This window comes from Podarcis bocagei (assembly GCF_964188305.1).
Source record: "Podarcis bocagei genome assembly, chromosome: 8".
Taxonomy (NCBI): Eukaryota; Metazoa; Chordata; class Lepidosauria; order Squamata; family Lacertidae; genus Podarcis; species Podarcis bocagei.
Window position 1 is genome coordinate 30,362,722 of NC_138133.1, and position 22,064 is coordinate 30,384,785.

Sequence of the window (22,064 nt, forward strand, 5' to 3'; positions counted from 1 at the left end):
CTTTCTTGCACTTTGGTGTTTTATTCCAAAGCAAGGAGGAAGCAATAAGAATCCTTATGTTTTAGGTGACAGTTTAAAATTGCCATATCTGAGATCCAACAATCTGGGCAAGATAAACTTTATACTATGCATACTGTATACAGTTCACCATTTTTCTTCTCCTTCCCTGCTCGCCCAAATAGGGTAATTTATTTCAGGTGCTTCATCTCTACTGTTGCCATAAATTTGTGTGTGCAAATTGGCAACTTGAAGAGATGGCAGTGCCAGCTACTACCTAAGGTCGTGTGGACCTGAAGACCTTGTGTGGTGTCAGAGAAAACATCCCTTTCCCCATCCCTCATTTCCCCTCCAAAGAAAGAAATAATCTGTTTATATTTGGGATTGATGAAGAGAATGATGCCCAGGTAAGCTGGTGCTGTCCTCTCTTATCCATTTACTGCCTTCATCAGGAAAAGAAAGTTTGTTCTCCTTTTGTCATTGACTGAAAGTGAGGAGCTTTGGCCACCCAGTATCATAAGTGCCAAGAACCTGGGTATCATCTCTCTCAGCTTTCTAAATTCCAATCTAATGCATAGCCCTAATAGCAGGCGGACCGCCTAAAGCAGGATCAGCCACCCTTAACAATAGGAGAGGAGTTGAGCCTGTGGAATGATTTATTGAACTGAGCCAATGCGAACATTGAAGAGGTTGTAAAGACCAATACAGTGTGATGTTCTTGGTTGGTTATATACTCCTGTTGACCTAAAAATGAATAAAAATACTCATTAGAAAATAAACAGTAGGAGAGGGGCTACACCACATCATCCATTATATACTGATTTGCCTAAAGGTATTGGAATCTATTGTCTATTCATACCAAATTATCTATTCATACCAAATTGTCATTACTAGAAACTTCCCTTATTTTTTAAAATTAAAAAATGTAGTTTTCAGCATTCTGTTGGTATAGTAGAAATTGCACAATGTCTACCGTTAGTGTCATTCTTTAAACTAGAAGGGCCCTTTTTATTCTAGATAATGCGGAAACGTTTATATAATTTAGTAGAGTTTAAACGATCCCCTGTTTTAGTTAACGCAACGACAAACGGGTTGCTAGCTCGTTTGAGTCCTATCAATAATTATAGGTAAAGGTAAAGGTACCCCTGCCCGTACAGGCCAGTCTTGACAGACTCTAGGGTTGTGCGCTCATCTCACTCTAGAGGCCGGGAGCCAGCGCTGGTTGATACCTGGTTGATAATCCCTTTCTGTCCCTCTTAAAGACAACACACATGAATCTGAATCATATTAACATAAACTACTTTACTATCAGATTCATTCAGGTTTACAGAGTTGTTCCTGAAGGCAGGCTTAGGTTACATAACAGATAAACTATAAACTAGATAGTAGTGAGTCATGAGAAGACTGCATCCGAGCAGTTACCAGTTAACACTCCTTGCAGTAACCAACTAACCAACCGACAAAACTGCCTGCCACATAGAGGCAGTTAGTCCTCTCTTGGGATGTTGGACTTGACTGACAGCTTTATACAGATAGCCTACTTTTCCGAAAACTTATAATAGTATATAAATAAAAGCACAAAGCATCACGAGATCACATTTATAAAATAAAACACAGGTAAATCTAGTATCATAAGAACCAGGGCCGTCTTACCCATAGGTGCTAGGGGTGCGGGGCACCCGGGTGCTGGGCTCTCAGGGGTGCCAGGCCGAGAGTCCGAGGCCCGAGAGTTGAGTCCAGGGAAGAGCCCATCTGTCGGTCAGAGCACCGCGGCGGGCTCTTCTGCTGTGGGCAGCTCTGCACCGCAAGTTCGGGGGCAGCCGAGCCAGCGAGACACTGAGACGGCTGGCTGGCTCTGCCCTCCTGCACGCCTGGGACTGGGCAACCAGGGGGGCGAGTGCCAGGCGGAACTTCGCACCCTGGCGCCGCATATGCTTAAGACAGCCCTGATAAGAACTCCAGCCCACCAACAGCTGCCCCAGCCCAAATCCTCACCCTAAACATTATATTTTCTCCCACTTCGAAAGGGACATGAAGGATGGGCTGCTTCTCCAAGTTTTGGATCCTGTGTCCAGGGCAAATGCTTCAAAAACTTCATTTGCCTCTTAAAACCATGGTTTAACTAATCCTCCTAGGAAAAAAATATCCTAGAAATTATGGATTCTGTGTAGCTCGCCAGCCCAGTGGGTTTGAAGGGAAATGTTTCACAGCAAACAAACTCAAAAATAATCTGTCTTGGTTATTAAGAGCAAGATTTTCTTTTGACTGCTTGTTTTGGGTAGGGGGAGGAATATATTATTCAAAGACAGGTTTTATAATACAGCAAGAAAACATTCTGAGGCCTAGTGTCTGGTGGCTGTGTTCAGTCAGTTCTCCGCAGCTTTTAAAACTGCTACGGATGAGTAGCATAGCCATGTGCTCCTCCCCTCACATTCTGCACATACATGGAGATCTTGGCTCACATTAAGTCGAGAGTTTCCTGTTACATCTGACCCAGGGAAGTCTGGCTTAATGTTAGTGAACAAACCCAAAAAACTATCCTGACTCATTTTCCAGGTTTGTTAACCAACACTAAGCTAGAGAAACCCTATTTTGACATAATTGGGAACTCTGGTTAAATGTGAGCCAGGATCTGTGCGATGGGGAGGGGAGAGTGGTGAGGGAGGAGTATTTGTCCATGGTTGATGAAGCCTTGGGTGGTCATCCAGATATGGCCACCGTGTTTCTGCCTGTGATTTGCACCAGGAAGATGTTTTCCTTGAGTTTTGATTCATTTATTTTGTATTTATTTATTAGACTTATATACCACCCTTCATCATAAGATTTCACAAATCTTTCTCTCTGATTCCTGGCCTGTTAGCTGTGATATGATATGATATGATATGATATGATATGATATGATATGATGATTATGTGCTACAGGTGCACTTAACATCTTCAACAGCATCAAAGTTCTTACATAACTGATCATTTAAAAGCTGTGAATGAGAATGTGAAATGTGTTATCAAGGGATTTGCAGAGAATTATAAATTGTTTGCTATAGGTTGACTTTGTTAATAAAGTACATTGGGAAACGAAGGGTGCTATTTCTGAACCTGAGAGGAGCTGTGGTGCTAAGAAGCTGATAGCTACTAATTGATAGCTTGGGGGAGCTTGAAGTTTGATAACAACCAACATTGTGTTAGTACTGCCCTAGGACCCGCGTACCTACGGGACCGCCTCTCCCGGTATTCCCCACGGAGAGCCTCAAGGTCCATAAATAGCAACACCCTAGTGGTCCCAGGCCCTAAGGAAGTTAGATTGGCTTCAACCAGAGCCAGGGCCTTTTCAACTCTGGCTCTGGCCTGGTGGAACACTCTGCCTCATGAGACCAGGGCCTTGCAGGATCTGATTTCTTTCCGCAGGGCCTGTAAGACAGAGTTGTTCTGCCTGGCCTTTGGCTTGGAGTCAATTTGATTCCCTCCCTCTCTTTCTTTTTCCTTTTTTCCTTTCTCCTCCTGTGATGAGGCTGCATTTTAATGTTGTAATGTTTCAATGTTGTATTTTAATCTTGTTTTTAAGTTGTATACATTCAACTTGTTTTTATGATTGCTTGTTAGCCGCCCTGAGCCCGGCCTTGGCTGGGGAGGGCGGGGTATAAATAAAAATTATTATTATTATTATTATTATTATTATTATTATTATTATTATTATTATTTGTTATCTGTATTTTGTTTTCGTCATGTGATATAACAGAGGTCTTTAAAAGATGATGTTGCACAGAAAGACAAGAAGTTGGCTACCACTTTCCCCTTCTCTACATGCCTTAGTTCTCCTTAGTATCGGCTGTGCGTTTGTTGTGTTTGCCACCTCTTGTAAATAAAAGTAGTAAATAAAAGCAGAAGTAAATAAACAATTAAGAGAGCACAGTGAAATCAGGGCCTCAGGGGCCCTTCTCATATCATTTTTGTTTGCAGCTTAGCTTGGTTCTTTCCTGCACCCCAAAGGTTATATCAGAAGCCCCAGGCCATAATGGAGGAGTCTGTTCTGGAGGTCTTTCCCACCACTAGCAACTTTCCTCCTAGAAAGTGGAGTAAAACTGGCACCGAGTGGACCTACAGCATCACTCCAGTTTCTGACATGAGGCCTTATGTGACAGATTTGGGGCATGCAAAAGCCTATTACCGCCTTTTTAAACTAGGCTTTGTTACACAGCTTTATACCTGTACCCACTATGAAAGTTGTTCTCATCAGTTTCCCCAATTCATCTCATTGGCACAGGACTTGGCATGTCGTCCTTTAATGCCAATTTAAGACCTTGGAAGCAGAAGGATTTGCAGGCCACAGACTCTATAGACCCCCCCCCCCATTCCATGCTTGACTCTTTCAGAAGCCTGGAGGAGGGAGAAGATGATGACTTGCCATGTGAATGATGACTATTAGGTAGTGGGTGGACATAGCCAGACGACACAGAGATTTCTCCAAGTAGTTCTTAATAAGTAAGCTGGAACTGAACTGAACCGCAAACAGCTCAGCCGGCATGCTTCTATAGGCAGCCGGCTGTCACCATTGTAACAACAACAGCCCAGGGTTTCCCGCCTAAATTAACTGACGTGGACCTGAGTGAAAACTATATACACAATACCCCCTGGTGGCGAGGGTGAGAACTTCAATACATAACAATGATAATGAAGAGGGGAGCGAATAAGCACCCACTTAGGTTGTTAATGTGCACGGACATTGGGGTCAAAGTTTGTATCAGCCCCAGGACTAAATTGGCTTGTTCCAAGTTAAACCTCAGACAACACTTACAGATTAGTCCAAAGTGTGACCTACCATGTTGGATGGCGTTGGGAGGGGGGAATTCCTGTGTCCATGCCTGCCAACTCCCAATACCAAGAAGCTTCCCAACGTGCAGGAAGGTAGACGCTACTGTCCAAGGTATCCCCACTCATGTTGGCTAGCAGAAGCCTCTGAAATGGGGCATTTGGGGGAAGGGGTGGACTAGGACAGGGTCCTCAGCCTCTTTAGCCAGCCCCACTGCTGTTGCATGATGGCAGTGGACCCAATCTGGGCCTCTTGACTGCACTGACCTGGGAGCTGATGCAATGAAGGAACATATTTTTCATACCTCTCCCACACTTCACAACCTGGCTAGCAGGGGCAGGTCTGTAGATACAGCGACGGCAGAACTTGTCCATCAGACACTGTCACTTGCAGCCAGGGGCTTGGTCTGCAGCCTTTGTTTTGTATTCTGGAATCTTTGCATCTTCATAATCTCCTATTTCTCCCCCTTATTCCAAAAGCTCTTTCAAAATGCTCATAAAGTGATTAATTTAAGTGATGGCAAGGCGTATCCTTTAGAACCTAATAATAATAATGCAAAATCTTACTGTAGTATGTGGATCATAAATGACAGAGACAGTACAGTACAGCATGCCTACCAGTTCTTAAGAAACACTTTGACTTCCCCGCTACCGCTGCTTTTCACTTTATAGTTAATTCCTGCTCTTCACAGTTTCTTGGGGTGAGATCAAGTTGGAGATTGGTCTACAGTTAACTGGTCTAACTTGTATCCCTTCTCTTCTCTTTTCTGCCCCGCAAATACCTGTACAGTGGTACTTTGGGTTAAGAACTTAATTCATTCTGGAGATCCATTCTTAACCTGAAGCACCACTTTAGGTAATGGGGCCTCCCACTGCTGCCGCCGCATGATTTCTCTTCTCATCCTGAAGCAAAATTCTTAACCCAAGGTACTATTTCTGGGTTAGCGGAGTCTGTAGCCTGAAGCGTCTGTAACCCGAGGTACCACTGTACAGCTTAGTTTTTGCTGAACACATGGTGCTGGCCCACTCCCAAGACCACCATCCACATACTTGCAAAAGAGAGGTGATCTTTTTAAATTACCTTGTGGTGGAAAGTAAGTCCCGATGGAAACATTTTAGATTAATGATTAAAATATAGCAGCTTGTATAGAAGCCAGCACTGAATGTTAAATGAGAGCTTTAAAAAGTTGTGATCCATGTAAAACTTTATTAGATATATTCAGTGCTATTCTTCTAGAAAAAGAGATTCTGGAACCCATCGTGAACTCACCCTTGTTCTTTGATAATGGCAATGGTGCCCATCTAAGAGGTGCAAGAACTCCCCTCCGGTTGGGGGGGAAAGGGTCCTGGATATATTAACCACCCACAAAGTTAGATGAATCAGTTTTTCTCTGAATGGATTGTGGCTATGCAAAAGAAGGGTGCATCGTCTCCCCGAGGTCTTCTTTGTTTAGCTGCACATATCGCAGTATAGAAATTTCAGATTGAAAACAATACTTTTATAGCATTCTCAAGAACAATAAGGGGGGGGGATTGCTAGCAGATTACCTTCCCCTCTCACAATTTGGTCTGAACAACAAACAGCTTCTGATGTTTAATTTCCACAGAGAAATGTGAAGGCGCACAGTAATGCAACCAATAAACCACATTAGTGATGGCAGATATTTCTTAAGTTTATATCCCACCCTTCTTTATAGGTGCGGAAACATCACAGACTCAGTCTGCTCCATCCAGTTGCTGAATTTCATTCATCCCACCTGAGAAGAACTTTGAAGGCGCAGATTGAGCCACCTGGCAGCTGCCTGGTCTGCAGGGTCCCACCTCCTACAAGAGGCTGCCCAGCATGGACAGCTGATAGCTAGCTCAATTTACATCTTCCAAGTGCTCTCTTTGGAGATGCCTGATACATATCCCCTCATGCGCAAGGCCAGTCAGCGCCAGAAGACCCCTTCCCTCAAGGAGGGGTGCCTGATAGCTAACTTTATCCAAGAATTCAAAGCCTTACTTAGATGGGAGAGATCTGAGGAACCTGCTTGATTTTTCTGTAGTTCAACAACCCATGGTAGAAGAAAGATTCTCCATCCTCCTTCTACTTCAGGCATAGCCAAACTCAGCCCTCCAGATGTTTTTGGGACTACAACTCCCATCATCCCTAGCTAACAGGACCAGTGAGAATATCTGCATTCTCGGGCCTTTTTTGTACATTGTTCATATCTCATTAAGGGCCATTGCTATCCTGTGCCAGGGTTTTTAACACCCTTTGTATATAACATTTTTATTCTTTGACAAAGTTCCTTGTTTTTCCTGTATTTTATCACAGCTGCAAGGGGTGATTGCTAAAAATCTAGTAACTCTATAATTTATGCTCCTTGCAAGTGAACGCTCTCACACACATAATACACACATGCTGTTCACACTTACGCTTTATTAATAGAGAAAGAGAAGTGTGTGTTCCCCACAAGAGTAACCCACTTGCCAAGGTCATATAAGGATAGCAAAACTGCTGGTAATTGTTTGTAATGCCTTTGTGTGTGTTGGTGTTATACAGTGTGTGTCCCAGATGAAACAACACACTTTTTTACGTTTGGTTTAGGTAGTACAAATCAGGAGTGAGAGTGTGTGTAGATAGCTTGTGCTTCAAAACAGCAGCCTCCATGTATTTTTATTTATTTGTGTCCCCCCTTTTTGTGGCGTTTTAAGTGATTACAGTGCACTCCTGTGCATTTTTATGCTGAAATAAGTCCCTAGTTTTGAAAAAAGTTTTTCTTTCTCTTTTATTTTCTAGATTGTAATTTGGAATAATTTACAATGGGTAAGGAGATGCTTAGTGGACTCATCTTCACAAGCATCAGTAAGCAGTGGAAAGGGAGAAGTCTTCCCTTTGAATTAAGTTGAAATATTATTTCAGCTTGGTCTAGAAAATGTGAAAGCTTTTATACTGAGTGGTCATGAGGAGACATCACTGAGATTATGATAAACTATACACTAGCAATGGCACATTAACATATACTTTCCTTTCCTCGAGTTACTTGTTAGAGTCAATTGAACTCTGACTCTGAATTATGTGCGATCATCATGTGCCGTGTTAACTGAACTGGGTAAGATTTGGCTCTTTGCAGCTGATGAATTTAGTTCTCTAGACTTTGCAAAGAGCTCTGTCTGTGTCTCTTAGGCTTTTAGTGCAGCACGTTGGTCATATCTGAGCAGATACAAGCCTGGAAAGTTTCCATACAAAACATCCTTTTCTTTGCAGCCAAGCCGGAGGGGAACAGCAACAGTTATCAGAGCAAGGGTTACCTTTGCCCATCCCCCAAACCTTGTTTTTAGCCATCAGGTTGGTGTGGAGCCATAGGCCTCTTTTGCCCTGGAGCACAGAGCATGGCAAGTTGGTAAGCAAAACCGTTTCCGGCTGCAACCACATGTGAGAAGGAACTAACTCCTTTCTTCTAGAGATCCAGTAGACTAAGGGCAGCTTCAATGTGCAAAGATACTGAAGGGTTGCTTAGATCTATGGGAAGAGATGAGCTTTGGGGCATAGCACGTGTATGAGAGATGTTCAGAAAGTAGGAAAAAGTACAGTGCTACCTTGGTTTATGAACTTAATCCGTTCCGGAAATCCATTCTTAAACCAAAGCATTCTTAAACCAAGGCACACTTTCCTATAGAAATTAATTCAAAATGGATTAATCCGTTCCAGACTTTTAAAAACAACCCCTAAATCAGCAATTTAACATGAATTTTAATATCTAACAAGACCATTGATTCATAAAATGAAAGCAATAATCAATGTACTGTACTATAAAATAGATAAAACAGTATTGTAGATGATCAAAATAGAAATTTAAAAAATTGCTTACCTGCACTGATGATTGTCATTGTTTGGATGTGGGGGGCTTTTATCCTTCTCCGCAGTCACACAATCAATCAATCAATCAATCAATCAATCAATCAATCAGTAGCTGAACTGGGATCCACACAGATCCCTCCCCATGCTGCTGCGGGAAATGCTCCCTAGAGCGCTCGTGCCTCCTGCAGTGGCATGGGGGGGGGGAGTTGCGCGCCTGCCAACCAGATGGCAGGCAGGCACGCAGCTTCGCTCCCTCGCGGCTCCGGGAAACGCTGTGACAACCCCCTTCTCCGCTGCTGGACAACGGAAGTGTGGTACTCAAAACGGAAGTGCACCCCTGAATGGAGTAGGTTCGTAAACCCAAAAAAATATGCAACCCAGAACACTAATTTCTGGCTTTGAAGTGTTCGTAATCCAAAAAGTTTGTTAGCTGTTTGTAACCCGAGCTACCACTGTAGGATTCTCTTGGGTATGCTTTGAATATCCACCTGTGTGTTAACTGTAACCATTGCACATCCTGCTTTGGGTGCTTGTGTCCCGCAGCTATCAGGACTCATCCCAAGTTTACATTTTTCTTTCAAATTTTAAAGCATGAGGAAAGCTAATAAATCAGATAGTTTTCAAAGTCTGTTCCTGTCCATCGATTCCTTGGGTACTACCCCCCACCCTGCCGTCAAAGCGTTTTGGTTTGGATTTTTATAGATTTGGCAAGACTGTGCAGCCAGAAAGATAAATGCAATTAGTATGTGTGCTTTTCTTTTTTTCCTTTTTTCTTTTTTGACAAGCGGCAAGAAGTCATGAGCACACTCGGTGATTTTTCCCTCCTTTTATTACCTATACAATTGCAACTGGAATAATGGTATTGCATGAAGTGGTGCTGAATAAGTAATGTTGGAAGCTTTTGCTAGAAGAAAACCTGCAGTTCTATTCCCAGAAGGTTTACCACTATATATCAAGAAGGCCTGTTTCCCAGGAAACAGTTAGATCATCTTGCTTTTATACTAATGTAAAGCGCTCATTATAGCTTGGGACCAGCTCTTTGCTAATACATCAGTCTTCCATCTTCCATGGCATGTTGAAAGAGCTCAGTATTTTATCAAATTAACTCTGGCAGGAGATGATGTGATCTCCTAAAAATATGCATAGTCCCTCTTGAAAGCCATCAATGTGTTCATGCAGTGCGGTTGCCAGCCTTTCAGTAGAGAGATATCGCACCCTCATTTTTTGAAATACCTATCTAGTACAAATTTCAAAGTTGTACCCTTTGGGAGTCATTTAGATATTTAAAATCTACTGAGGTGACCATGCTTTCGGTTAGAGAATTTAGTCAGTTGACACCCATAATGCATGTGTGTAAACTGCATGCAACACACACACACACACACACACACACACACACAGGCTTTATAAGATACAACAGGGGATTTTAATTGTGTACGATTTTACTACAGTGACTTCAAATGTTTATTAACCTCATTTTTCTAAACTGAACTTCTGAGAGGAGAAGAACAGGGGTGGGGAGAGACATTCTGTTGCATTGATCCAGGCAAAGGATTATCCCCGTTGTAAAGTGAGATGTTTAATGGTACATTTTTAGTAAGGCAATTAATAGCTTTAAGCTTTAATGGGTGTATGAAGACAACTCAAGAATATATGAGCACTTACTGAGATTGGGCTTTCTCCAGCCTTTTACCACTGTGAAGCAGTAATGTCTCTTGACTGACAAATGCCTCGGTGACATGGAGTGTGAGGAAACCTAGCAACACTTACTTGCTGCTTAATAATGCTTCCCTGTCCCTTTCCCCCTGCATATTGAGTATCGCTGCATTGGCATGCAGAAGCACCTGAGCTTTAATTCAGCATGCTTCTCTGTTTGCTCTAGAAGTGACCTTCAACATTAGTCTCTGTTTTTAATTGTGGTCTCACAGCTCACCACCAATCCATGAACCACATGCTTCATATGTGTACTTGGACTGTGTGTTTTTGTGTGCGTGCACATGCTTGGTTGCCTCTTTAAATCACTGAAGCCAATGGAAACCCTCCACCTTGGGAGATCAGAGCTGACTGTTTTAAATTGCTCAAGGTTTAAGCCTTGATTTTGTATGTCTCAATGAAACATGGGTCTTCAGCTGGTGAGCTCAGACGCACTACCGTGCCAGTGATCTAAGGTGGGTTCCAACAGCAGCACTGTCACTATCCCATATATGGTTTAAAAAATGAAGAAATCGGGCCCCAAGTACATGTTTGGTGGGTCCCCTGTCTGAAAAGGTTGAAGGTTACTGCAATAAATAATGTGTTAAAAAATAAAAAGACACACTTCGTTTTGTTTTTTGATTTTCTACCACTAATAGTAATGTTTTGAGTTTGGGGGAGGTTGGGGAACTGGCCAGGCAAGATTCTTCGAAGATGATGACCAGCTGGCCACTTTAGTGCTCATCTGAGAACTTGAAATGAATGAGCTGAGTTGCAGTACAGTATAATAATAATAATAATAATAATAATAATAATAATAATAATAATAATAATAATAATAATAATAATAATTTATTTATACCCTGCCCATCTGGCTGGGCTTCCCCAGCCACTCTGGGCGGCTTCCAAAAGAATATTAAAATACTATAATACATCAAACATTAAAAGCTTCCCGAAACAGGGCTGCCTTCAGATGTCTTCTGAAAGCCTGGTAGTTGTTGTTCTCTTTGACATCTGGTGGGAGGGTGTTCCACAGGGAAGGCGCCACTACCGAGAAGGCCCTCTGCCTGGTTCCCTGTAGCCTCACTTCTCGCAATGAGGGAACCGCCAGAAGGCCCTCGGCGCTGGATCTCAGTGTCCAGGCTGAACAATGGGGGTGGAGACGCTCCTTCAGGTATACAGGACCGAGGCCATTTACCGAGGCGGTACCTCTGGTTACGTACTTCATTCGTTCCGGAGGTCTGTTCTTAACCTGAAACTGTTCTTGACCTGAAGCACCACTTTAGCTAATGGGGCCTCCCGCTGCTGCCACGTTGCCGCCGCGCGGTTTCTGTTCTCATCCTGAAGCAAAGTTCTTAACCCCAGGTACTATTTCTGGGTTAGCGGAGTCTTTAACCTGAAGCGTATGTAACCTGAGGTACCACTGTAGTTACATCTAAGTGAGAAACAACCATAAGGGCAAGGCGGGGGGGGGTGTTGGGGGGAGAGTTGCTGTCTGAGAGAGAGCTGGAAGCCAGGGAGATGACTCAGTGAGAGGTGGGTTCAGAGACATGTCTAGCTCTGTGCTGGATCCAAAGCTGTGACTAGTGGATAATTAAATTCTTTTGGTGTGTTAACACCTCCCTCCTGCCTTCAGATTGTATGCAGGTGTTAATAAAACCATATAGCTTAAAGGCACCACAGTCACCATTGGCCTTCCAAGGAAACTGACCCCTGGGTGAGCATTGGAACCCCTGGAGCTTCTCAGCACTGAAGAGATTGGGGTGTGTGTGCAACAACAGGATGGACAATGGCAGTGTGTTTTAACTTGCTCATGACATTCAGAACGTTCATTTCCCACCCACCAGCACCCCAATTTTCCTGTTGTATTGTTACCTTTTGGCAGGCTATACGTAGCAAGAAGTATGTGTGCAGAATAAAAACCCTGGGGGAAAATATGAAATGAATTCCTATTTGGCAGCCTCAAAGGCCTCTGCAAATTAATCTCTCAGCGTCGACTTGGTGTGGCACACTCCTTGCTGGTGCATTTTAGTGGCTGCTAGCTGGTACAAGTATTTTTAAAAATACATCTTTTCTTCTCCAATGAATGACTGAATGAATGAACACCTGATTAACTTAATGAAGCTTGGCCAGTAGTGGGAGGAATTACTTGGCTGCTGAGAGCTCCAGGAGGTCTGGCAAATGATGAGACTTGCCTTACGCTTTTTCAAACCCAGACTCTGCTGCTTTGAGCCATAAGTGAAGGCTGCAGGAATTATTTGATTATTCAGTTGAAAATTGCTGCAAGTAGAAAGTTACTTGTCTTTCCCTTCAGCTTGTAACCTTTGTAACTTTTGTATTCCATTTTGTAACTTTGCTAGATTTCCAAAGCAGTTTTTACAAGATGGATATGGTATCAAGGAAGAAAAAGGCACAACTTACTGTCTTAAAAATAAAATAAAATCAGTGGTTGTTTTGTTGTTTCCCCCCGTAGAACAAATTTAACTGCCTGGTGGTGGAATAATTTAATTTAATTTTGTTTTAGGTAAATATTGTACTTAAAACAAAACAAAAAAGTTGTTTCTGCATTTAAAAGGACAAATCTTAATAAAACATTTTTAAAAAAATGAATTTCCCAAATTTACTTAGGTAGTTTTGCCTGTTTCCCATATGTCTTGTTGCAAGAGCTAAGGGCAGGTGATGTATTCTTGTCACACTTCAGCTCATATTTAAAAATAAATAAAATCTTAATATTCCATACTTCAGAATCATGTTGAAAATAAATTGGTCTTTCCTTATATTCTGACTTCTGTTTGGGACCACTGCAGGCTCAAATGATGACAGCTCCCATTTTAACTCTCTTCCCCCTGTTCTTCTTTTTGCTTTCCAGAAGTATATGGAAAATGTAGGGATTTGTTGGCCCACAATACCACTTTCTCTGTTTTCTAAAAGTTTGGTCTCATTGACAAACATGGGTGCATGTTGGGCAGTTTTTGTTGAGATCATTACAAGTTCAGGACTAGAGCACATTTTTACACTACTGAAGTCCAATGTTGGGTTTTTGACGTCTGTAGTCTGAGGATGCCAGATGGCTAGGCTGGGCTTACTTCAGAGACCGGAGAGAGACAATCACAGTCAGTAATAGGCTAGATGAATCAATTACTGAGCCAGTGCAAGATACTTGAATTGCACGGCTGTAACATGGCACAAACTGCATTACATTGACACAAGGGCATTTAATGTGCCATTGTGTCTTCACACAGGTTTTCAAGAAGATAGGATCAGATTGTAAGAAGGTCTGTAGGTGCAGCTTTACTAAAATCTCATAACTCATATTCTGAGACACTGCGTGACTATTACATCATAAATCATGCCTTTGAATCACCAATGCTTCTTAATTCCCCCCCTTACTTGAATGCTGTATTTCATTTCTCTAAAATATCAGGCTCTAGATTATTTATGTCAATGTGCCACCCAGGATATTCAAGCAAACGTACTTGTAAAACTATTCCATCCTGTTGCCTTCATTTGGCACATTACACAAGATGCCTCTCTCTGAGCCTGAGAGGTATCTTGTGTTATGTGCCAAAATATGGTGCCAAGAATAGAAAGCCTGTGATGGTCTAAAGTTTACTACCAGTGATTGTACAAATGTAGCTTAGCAATTTTTATTTTTAGCACAACATAAAAATAAAAACCCAGACATCAAATATAAGAGTGAATGGACTGGTCTTGTAAACCCTGTGTTGATAGAAAACTTGACTATATCTATCTGATTTTAGAATCATATTTACTATATTTGAACCAATAAAAATGAAACATCTAGAGGAATATATTAAAAGTGTGGTAGAATTTGCAGGTAAAAAACAAGCCATACCTTCATTGAAAACTTTTCCAGTATGCAATAAAGTTGTACACAACTAATTGGAATCTACTATGTAAAGTATGGAAGTAAAAGCTGTACCATAAAGAAGGCTGATCGCCGAAGAATTGATGCTTTTGAATTATGGTGCTGGAGGAGACTCTTGAGAGTCCCGTGGACTGCAAGAAGATCAAACCTATCCATTCTTAAGGAAATCAGCCCTGAGTGCTCACTGGAAGGACAGATCCTGAAGCTGAGGCTCCAGTACTTTGGCCACCTCATGAGAAGAGAAGACTCCCTGGAAAAGATCCTGATGTTGGGAAAGATGGAGGGCACAAGGAGAAGGGGACGACAGAGGACGAGATGGTTGGACAGTGTTCTCGAAGCTACCAGCATGAGTTTGACCAAACTGTGGGAGGCAGTGGAAGACAGGAGTGCCTGGCGTGCTCTGGTTCATGGGGTCACGAAGAGTCGGACATGACTAAACGACTAAACAACAACAATGTAAAGTACATAAACCTCCAAGAACAGGGTGTAGGATGACCACACAGTTCTTTAAACATAAGATAAAATGTTGTACCTCTGACATGCATACATTTAACATTTTTAAAACACTTAAATAAGTAACAGCAACAAAAATCTCACATGACTTTACACACATAGCACTTGCTATTTAGGCAGCCCATGCAAAATCGCCGCACTTCACAACTCTTGCATAGGTCAAACAAACTATTACATAGAGCACAATGTTGCTGAAATTTTCTGCAAGATACTTTCTTCTTTTCCTGGTGTGGCATGCCCTATCAGTTCAGAGACTAACCCTATTCACACCCAAGGCAAGGTAGCTATGTTTCTAGATTCAACCCAGAGTTTGATCAACTCCAGATCCAGGTCTATTTGGGATGCTCTATCTGTTGTGGGTTGTTCTGGTTGCAAAAACTTAGGCTTTTAAATGGGCATTGCCCACTATCCTTTGGGGGGGGGGGATGCCATTGACCATGCATTTGGAAGACCATCAGATCACAGATGCCTATGCCATTTTTAGTTTTATTATATAAAGAGTGCTTTGAGACTTCAAATTCTAGACTGAGATTGCTGTGCACTGAACAAAGAAGAGGTATTGTCAATCCTACTTTTCGCACATATTATACAAGTATTAAATCTTCCTGCTTACATTTCTGGATTTGTGGGAAAGGAACGCATTGAGGAATTTCTAGTTTACTTTTTGCAATGTGCAACGGCAGTCAGGATTTTTTTCCATTAGCTAATCCTGTAACTAGTTGTTAGGTTCTGTCTGGAACCATGCAAATATGTTGTTAGCTTCTCAACCGCTGTTGGGCCTAGATTTTGAGTTGCTGGAACTGTCTGGTTGCAATTATAGCTAAGGGTGGGAAACACTCAACAATGCATTTTGTAAATACCTTTCTGTGAACAGAGCAATGCAGTTATCTAAAAGTCCTTGATTAAAGATAGCCACTGACCTTGGTCACCTCCTGAGATGAGGGCGCAGATTGCTTGCAAACATTTGCAAATGCAGTTTTGGGGCACAGTGAATCCAAAAGTCAAACTAGTAAGCATGGCACAAAATGATGGAATAACAGGTTTGGGGTATACATCTTTACACAAGGAAAAACTAAAAAAAATAAACAGCACTTTGCAAGGTCTCTTTGACCCAGCACCTTTATTCTTATGCTTTTTCAGTTTTCTCTATAACTTCAATAGGAGTAGAACTGAACCCAAATTTTGCAAAAATAATATCAAATTTTCAGTAAATTTAGGAGGCCCTTTCCTCTTAAAAAAACAACAACACAACAGGTTAGTTTGGTCCCTGTCATGATTGAGGAATATCTGGAACATAGAGTTGTAAGAGACTGATAACAAAAGTTTTATTCATTTTATTTTCAGTACTCTTGGGGGCCGTTTAACCATACATGTCAACAGAGGGTTAACAAAATAATGTGAAAATACTCTTTACTACCTTGGCTGGTTTCTTTTCTTTTTTAATGCAGGAAGCAGTAGTAATAGATTTCCCATGCTTACTAAAACAAGCTTTTCTAGAGCAGTAATTTGCTGAAGCAAGCAAGAAATGGTCTGAAATACTTGATCCCAAGGTTTATTTTTAGCATGTTTCTTTAACTATTCAGCCTCATTGTGTTACCCTACTCCATTCTTATAACCTTTATCTACCCTTAACTGTCTTTTTTTCTTCCCGGTAGATTATCATAATCTACTGCAAAAGGCTTATTGCAGACTGATTGTAAGACTTGTGGCAACAGCAGATGTGGTTAGGTTGGGCTGAGCAATGCCTCGTACTGCTGTATTCCAAGAGTGACAGTTCAGTAAACCTTTGATGATTGAGGAGCCCTGACTTGCCTACAAGGTCACTTAGAAATAGGGAACATTACGCCTCTCTCAGAAATCACGAGAGGAATTCAGCATTGCACCCTTCCAATGGTTCCATCTGTGCAAGCATTGCAACCTTTGCTAGATGGACCAGTTCTCCTCTCCTCTCCTCTCCTCCCCCCCCCCCTGTTCTGAGAGTTCTCCCAGCCTCCCCAGAATGAATTTGGAGGGGGGGGGGCATGGGGAAGGGGGCCAAGCCCTGTTGTGCAAGCAGAAATCTTTGTGCGGGACTTCCACTGATTAGGTGAATCCCACCCCGTGAACATAAAGCATAGAGTTGTTGAGTCATGCAAAAACCCATAATGAGCAAGTTGAGGTTAGTCTAACATCCAGTAATCTGGAATGCTTTAACTATCAGCTGTATATTTTTTTCTGGGGACTTGAGACTGGAATGGATGGCTTCGTATGATGCTAGGTTACTTAGGACAGTAACATGGAATATCCTTCCTGAAACACTTTTTCTAGTTTAATGCTAAGCTGAAACGATAAATCATACCCAAGCTTGAGTGCTGTGTCTATGTGTATGTACAGGGAGCGATTATGCTTTAGTTCTGTACTAGTGTACTAGTTCTGTACTAGTGTACTATCTGTACTAGTGTCAACTATGATTACCTGGTTTAATATCTTGGTCCTCAATTTTAAGTAAGCAGGGATCACCACAAGGATAAACTTCCAGGTACAGACATTGCACATACACACTGCCACCCAAAGAAAAATCATATGAATTTATGTTATTGGACCAGAATGTATTTTGTTCGGAAATTAAAGAATGAATGAAGCTTATGTTATCTAAAGGGCACACAGGGGAAGTAATCTTCTGAGTTGAAAAAGTGATTAAAATGCTTATTCAAAAGAAGCAGCAGCAAAATAATGCATTTGCACTTTGGAACATTACCCCAGGTAGATATCCCCCCCCCCCGCCCCAGTTTTGCCACTTATCACTATTGGGGTGTTTCCCTCTGTCCTTTTGGGCAGTGTTCAAATTATGAGGGGGGAAGTAAGGGTTGTCCTCTCCTCAATTTTATCCAGATTGTGCTCTCCTTGTGTTCTTCTAAAATGCTTAACTTAAGAGAGTAAGACCCCTCTGTCCTCCTGTAATTCAAGCACTGCTTCTTGAGTCTAAGCCAGGTCTCAATATACAAGCAACCCTGAGAAGGAGATCTTGAGAGAAAGGGGCCTCCTTTCTGATGACATACTCGTCTGACCCATGTACTACAGCTTGCCTGTAGTACACAGGAACAGAAAGATACTCATACCAACACACACACACAGAGGCAGGCAGTCTTTCTCTGCCATCCCACACTTCAAATCTGTCACAGTATGGAAAACAGAATCATCCTGTAAGGGAGGATGCCAGCGTAACTGCGAACATTCAGATCTGAATTTTACAGCTGCTGTTTTAGTCCTAATGCATCACGTGGTTTTACCCCTTGAAATTTGTTGGATCTTCTTCCTTGGGCAGAGCAGTTCCCGGTCCCTTGTAAGTGCCCTGCTCCTATGCAGAGCACAATCCACACAGCATCTGTAGCGCACAGTTCATTTGTTACTAAGATATAAGGGAACAGAACGTGGGAGTTTGTCATATTATGTAATTTTAACCATGCAGGTGGAGTTTGATGCAGATTGTAGGGATCCAAAAGTAAGCTCCTGTAAGGGCCCTTCTCCTGTGAATATGCCAAAGAGGTGGGGAAAGAGGAGGAGACATTTCAGCACCTGTAGCAGCCAGTATTTGAAATACTGAGAAATAAAGACCTACCCTTGACTTTATGCTATATAATAATATTTGCTATCTGCTCATAAGAGTAATTCTCTCACTTTGTTGCTACATGGGTTGGTTCTGCCTGTCTTCCAGTTTAAAGTTGTGAATTTAAAAAAATATGTACTCTTGGGGAGGGAGCAGGAAATAAGTCTACTAAATGAAAAATTAATATTTTTTGAATCAGTTTCATGTGCATCATACACTGCATAAAAAGGAATCTTCGTGCTATTGTATGATCACATCAGGATTCATTTTCTGCAGTTCTTAAATCAGTGTCCCTGTGTTCCTCTGCACATTGGTAAAACTGTGGAATGGGGGGACAGGGCGAGACGTTTCTTGAAAACAACGGCTAACTGTGCATGTACAGTAGTCAAAACCTACTAATGAAAACAGAAGGAATGGTAGAATACTGACTGTTCAGTGCCACTTCAGAAGCACACTGTGTTATTCAACACTCCCCGCCCAAAAGAATCCTGGAATCAATTTGAATGGGGAGGTTTGTAGGGAAAGAGAAATGGCAAACTTGCAATTCTAACTCAAGCACAATGCTGTGATCTTTCAGGTGTTTGCATCATCTTTCTCTGCTTTCTGTGGTAATTTCACAAAGATGAACCTGTCTTATTGTTTGAGGAGAGGTACTTTTTTTTTCTTTTTACAGAGTACATCCTTACTCCTTTCACTACCTTCATCATCTCTGTGCCTCAATATGAAATTATGCCAATTACCCTAAATCTGTTTGTATATATCGTACACTAAAAGCCATAGTTGTTCGTGTACTGTGCATGTTTTATCCGTTAATGCACTTCATGTAGTATGTGAATAATGCTGCAATCCAGAGATTTAGGCTACATGCTTTGTTGAGTATATAATGATTTCCTGAGAGTGAAAACGGAAAAGGACTTCTGGATCTGACCAAAGGCCCATCTAGTTCAGCATCCTGTGTTCACAGTGGCCTGCCAGGTGTCTGTGGGAAGCCCGCAAGCAGGATACAGGTGCAGCAGCACTCTCTCCCCACATGATCCCCAGCAGCTAGTCTTCAGAGGCAAACTGCCTATGACTGTGCAGGTCAGTGCTTTCCAAACTTGGGTCTCCAGTTGTTTTTGGACTACAACTCCCATAATCCCTGGCTAGCAGGACCAGTGGTCAAGGATGATGGAAGTTGTTGTCCAAAAACAGCTGGAGACCCAAGTTTGGGAAACACTGGTGTAGTTAATACATCAACACCAATATTAGTAGCCATTGATAGCCTTATGCTCTTATGAGGAAGAGGACAATAACCTGATAGTATATTATGTTTACTGTAAACGTGCCTGGGATAGCATCCTAAGGGATTCACCCTTGAAAATTCTGCCTCCAGGTATGTGTTGAGGGGGAAAATAAATTTTGATTAACCTAGTGTCTTAATTGCAGCATATAGCATCCTCTTGTTTTTTTTTGTTTTGTTTTTTACGGCATGGCTGTAGACCTACTAGTTGAAATTCTGAACAAATGCACTGCTCCTGATTTTAATATTCATTTTCTTTTATTTTTCCCTTACTGCTAATGTTTTGATTTACCCTTCTCCCTTTCTTTTTCTCTCTTCCTCTCCCTCTCCCTCCAGAGCAGCTTGTTGGCGGAGTGTGCTCACAGGGAGATGATTCCTCATGAAGTCTCTGGATCCCCTTCAGAAATCAAATGTGACTTTCCACTTAGCAGACTGAAATCGGAGCCAGCCAGGCAGTGAAGCCACAGAAGCGGAGGGCAGGGGCCGGTGAAAAATGAAATCCAACCAGGAGAGGAGCAATGAAAGCCTGCCGCCCAAGAAGCGAGAGATCCCTGCCACCAGCCTGCCTTCCGAGGTGAAGCCGTTAGTTCTGGCCAGTGAAAACCACCGAGCGGACAACTTAACATGGCTCTCCAGCACAGTCAGCAGCCAGAGCAGCCTGGGTGGGAGAGGCAGGCCTGGAGGGACCTCGGCAGAAGCAGGTTCACAACATGGAATAGGTTTACACAAATCGCTGTCTGCAGGAGTAGATTATTCCCCACCTAGCGCTCCTAGGTCTGTTCCAGCCACCACCACCACAGTTTACCCGCCTGCACTTTCTCAGGCAGGGACACCTGTCTCCCCAGTGCAGTACGCACACCTGCAGCACACTTTCCAGTTTGTAGGGCCCCCGTATAGCGGACCATACGCCGGATTCATCCCCTCCCCACTGATTTCCCCGACAGCCAATTCTGCAACCAGCACGGCGGCCTCTGCCACTGCTGTTGCCACCACTCCATCCCAGCGTTCTCAGCTGGAGGCTTATTCCACTTTGCTGGCCAGCATGAGCAACCTAAACCAGCAAGGGCACAAAGTTGAGCCGCATCTCGTTCGGGCGCCCGGGTTGATCACAGCAGGGTCCCCTCCACCGACCCAGCAAAACCAGTACGTCCACATTTCCAGCTCTCCACAAGGCTCAATTAGGAACGTCTCTCCTCCAGCCATCCCAGTCCATTTGCATCCACACCAGGCAGTGATTCCTCATGCCTTTGCCCTTGGCCCCTCCTCCCAGGTGGTGGTGCAATATGCAGATTCTGGCAGCCATTTTGTCACTCGGGAGTCCTCCAAGAAGTCCGAGAGCGGCAGGCTGCAGGCTATGCAAGCAAAAGAAATACTGAACGGGGAAATAGAGAAGAGCAGGCGTTACGGCATCTCGCCATCCTCAGAAGTGAGTCTCGTCAAATCAGGCAATAAACCATCTCCTCATCATTATGAGGCCAGGCACGTGGTGGTCCATTCGGGTCCTGCTGATTATATTGCACGCGATTCCACCGGTGTCCGGTCCTCTGTTATGGTTGTTCCCAATAGCAGCACACCTACTGCAGACATGGAGGTCCAACAAGCCACCAATAGAGAAACACCTCCCTTGGCCCTCAACGAAAAGGGAAGCTTGCACTTAGGAAAAACAGCCCACCGATCCTATGCTTTATCTCCGCAACAGACTATGGGCCACGAAGGGGTGAAAGCAGTTGCCACTTTGTCCCCTCACACAGTCATTCAGACCACCCACAGCGCCTCAGAGCACCTCCCCGTTGGGTTGCCTGCTGCGGCCTTCTACACTGGGACTCAGCCACCGGTAATTGGCTACCTAAGCAGTCAACAGCAAGCCTTTGGCTATCCTGGAAATCTGCCACAGCACCTGGTGATCCCAGGCACTCAGCCCCTCCTAATACCGGTAGGCAATGCAGATCTCGACTCAACAGGGGTTCCTCCTGCTATCGCCACTTCATCTCCCCAGTTGGCAGCAGTGCCTCACACGTTTGTCACAACCGCCATTCCAAAAAGCGAGAATTTCAACGCCGAGTCGCTAGCAAGTCAAACAGCTTACCAGGCAGCCGTCGTGCAGGCCCAGATCCACCTCCCCCTGATCCAGCCTGTACCTTCTTCAGCAGCTGCTCCTTCTACACTGCCTCCTTACTTCATGAAAGGGTCTATCATTCAGTTGGCCAACGGAGAGCTGAAGAAGGTAGAAGATTTGAAAACAGAAGACTTTATACAGAGTGCAGAAATTAGCAGTGACCTGAAAATAGACTCCAGCACCGTGGAAAGGGTTGATGACAGCCATACTCCAGGCATTGCCATGATACAGTTTGCAGTTGGAGAGCACCGAGCACAGGTAATAAATGGGCTGGGGAAAGGAGGGGGTATTCAGTTGACTGGATATCCTTTCTCACAATGTCTAAGTCTCTTAGGAGCA

The 22,064-nt window shown here is 43.1% G+C and overlaps 1 protein-coding gene and 1 long non-coding RNA gene across 26 annotated transcripts in view; one reads left to right on the forward strand and one right to left on the reverse strand.

Annotated features, from left to right (window-relative positions):
• ATXN1 (ataxin 1) overlaps nt 1–22,064 on the forward strand; it is a 208,495-nt gene that overhangs the window by 181,627 nt on the left and 4,804 nt on the right. For 22 of the 24 annotated variants that reach the window (XM_081206296.1, XM_081206298.1, XM_081206295.1 and 19 more), the window contains one exon: nt 19,946–21,983. In XM_081206296.1, coding sequence (XP_081062422.1) covers nt 20,103–21,983 — 1,881 coding nt within the window. In that variant the 5' untranslated portion in view covers nt 19,946–20,102. Of the gene's footprint in view, nt 1–1,522; nt 1,615–19,945; nt 21,984–22,064 lie in introns of those variants that run through there. The other 2 variants (XM_081206294.1, XM_081206291.1) reach the window with 2 other exon arrangements.
• LOC308593976 lies at nt 636–1,986 on the reverse strand. Of its 2 annotated transcripts, none has more exons than XR_014011175.1 (2): nt 1,651–1,986; nt 636–741 (listed from the first exon to the last, which is right to left on the reverse strand). It is a non-coding gene; the product is annotated as an uncharacterized lncRNA (long non-coding RNA). The 2 variants fall into 2 exon arrangements; XR_014011176.1 differs by lacking the exon at nt 1,651–1,986 and adding an exon at nt 1,227–1,337.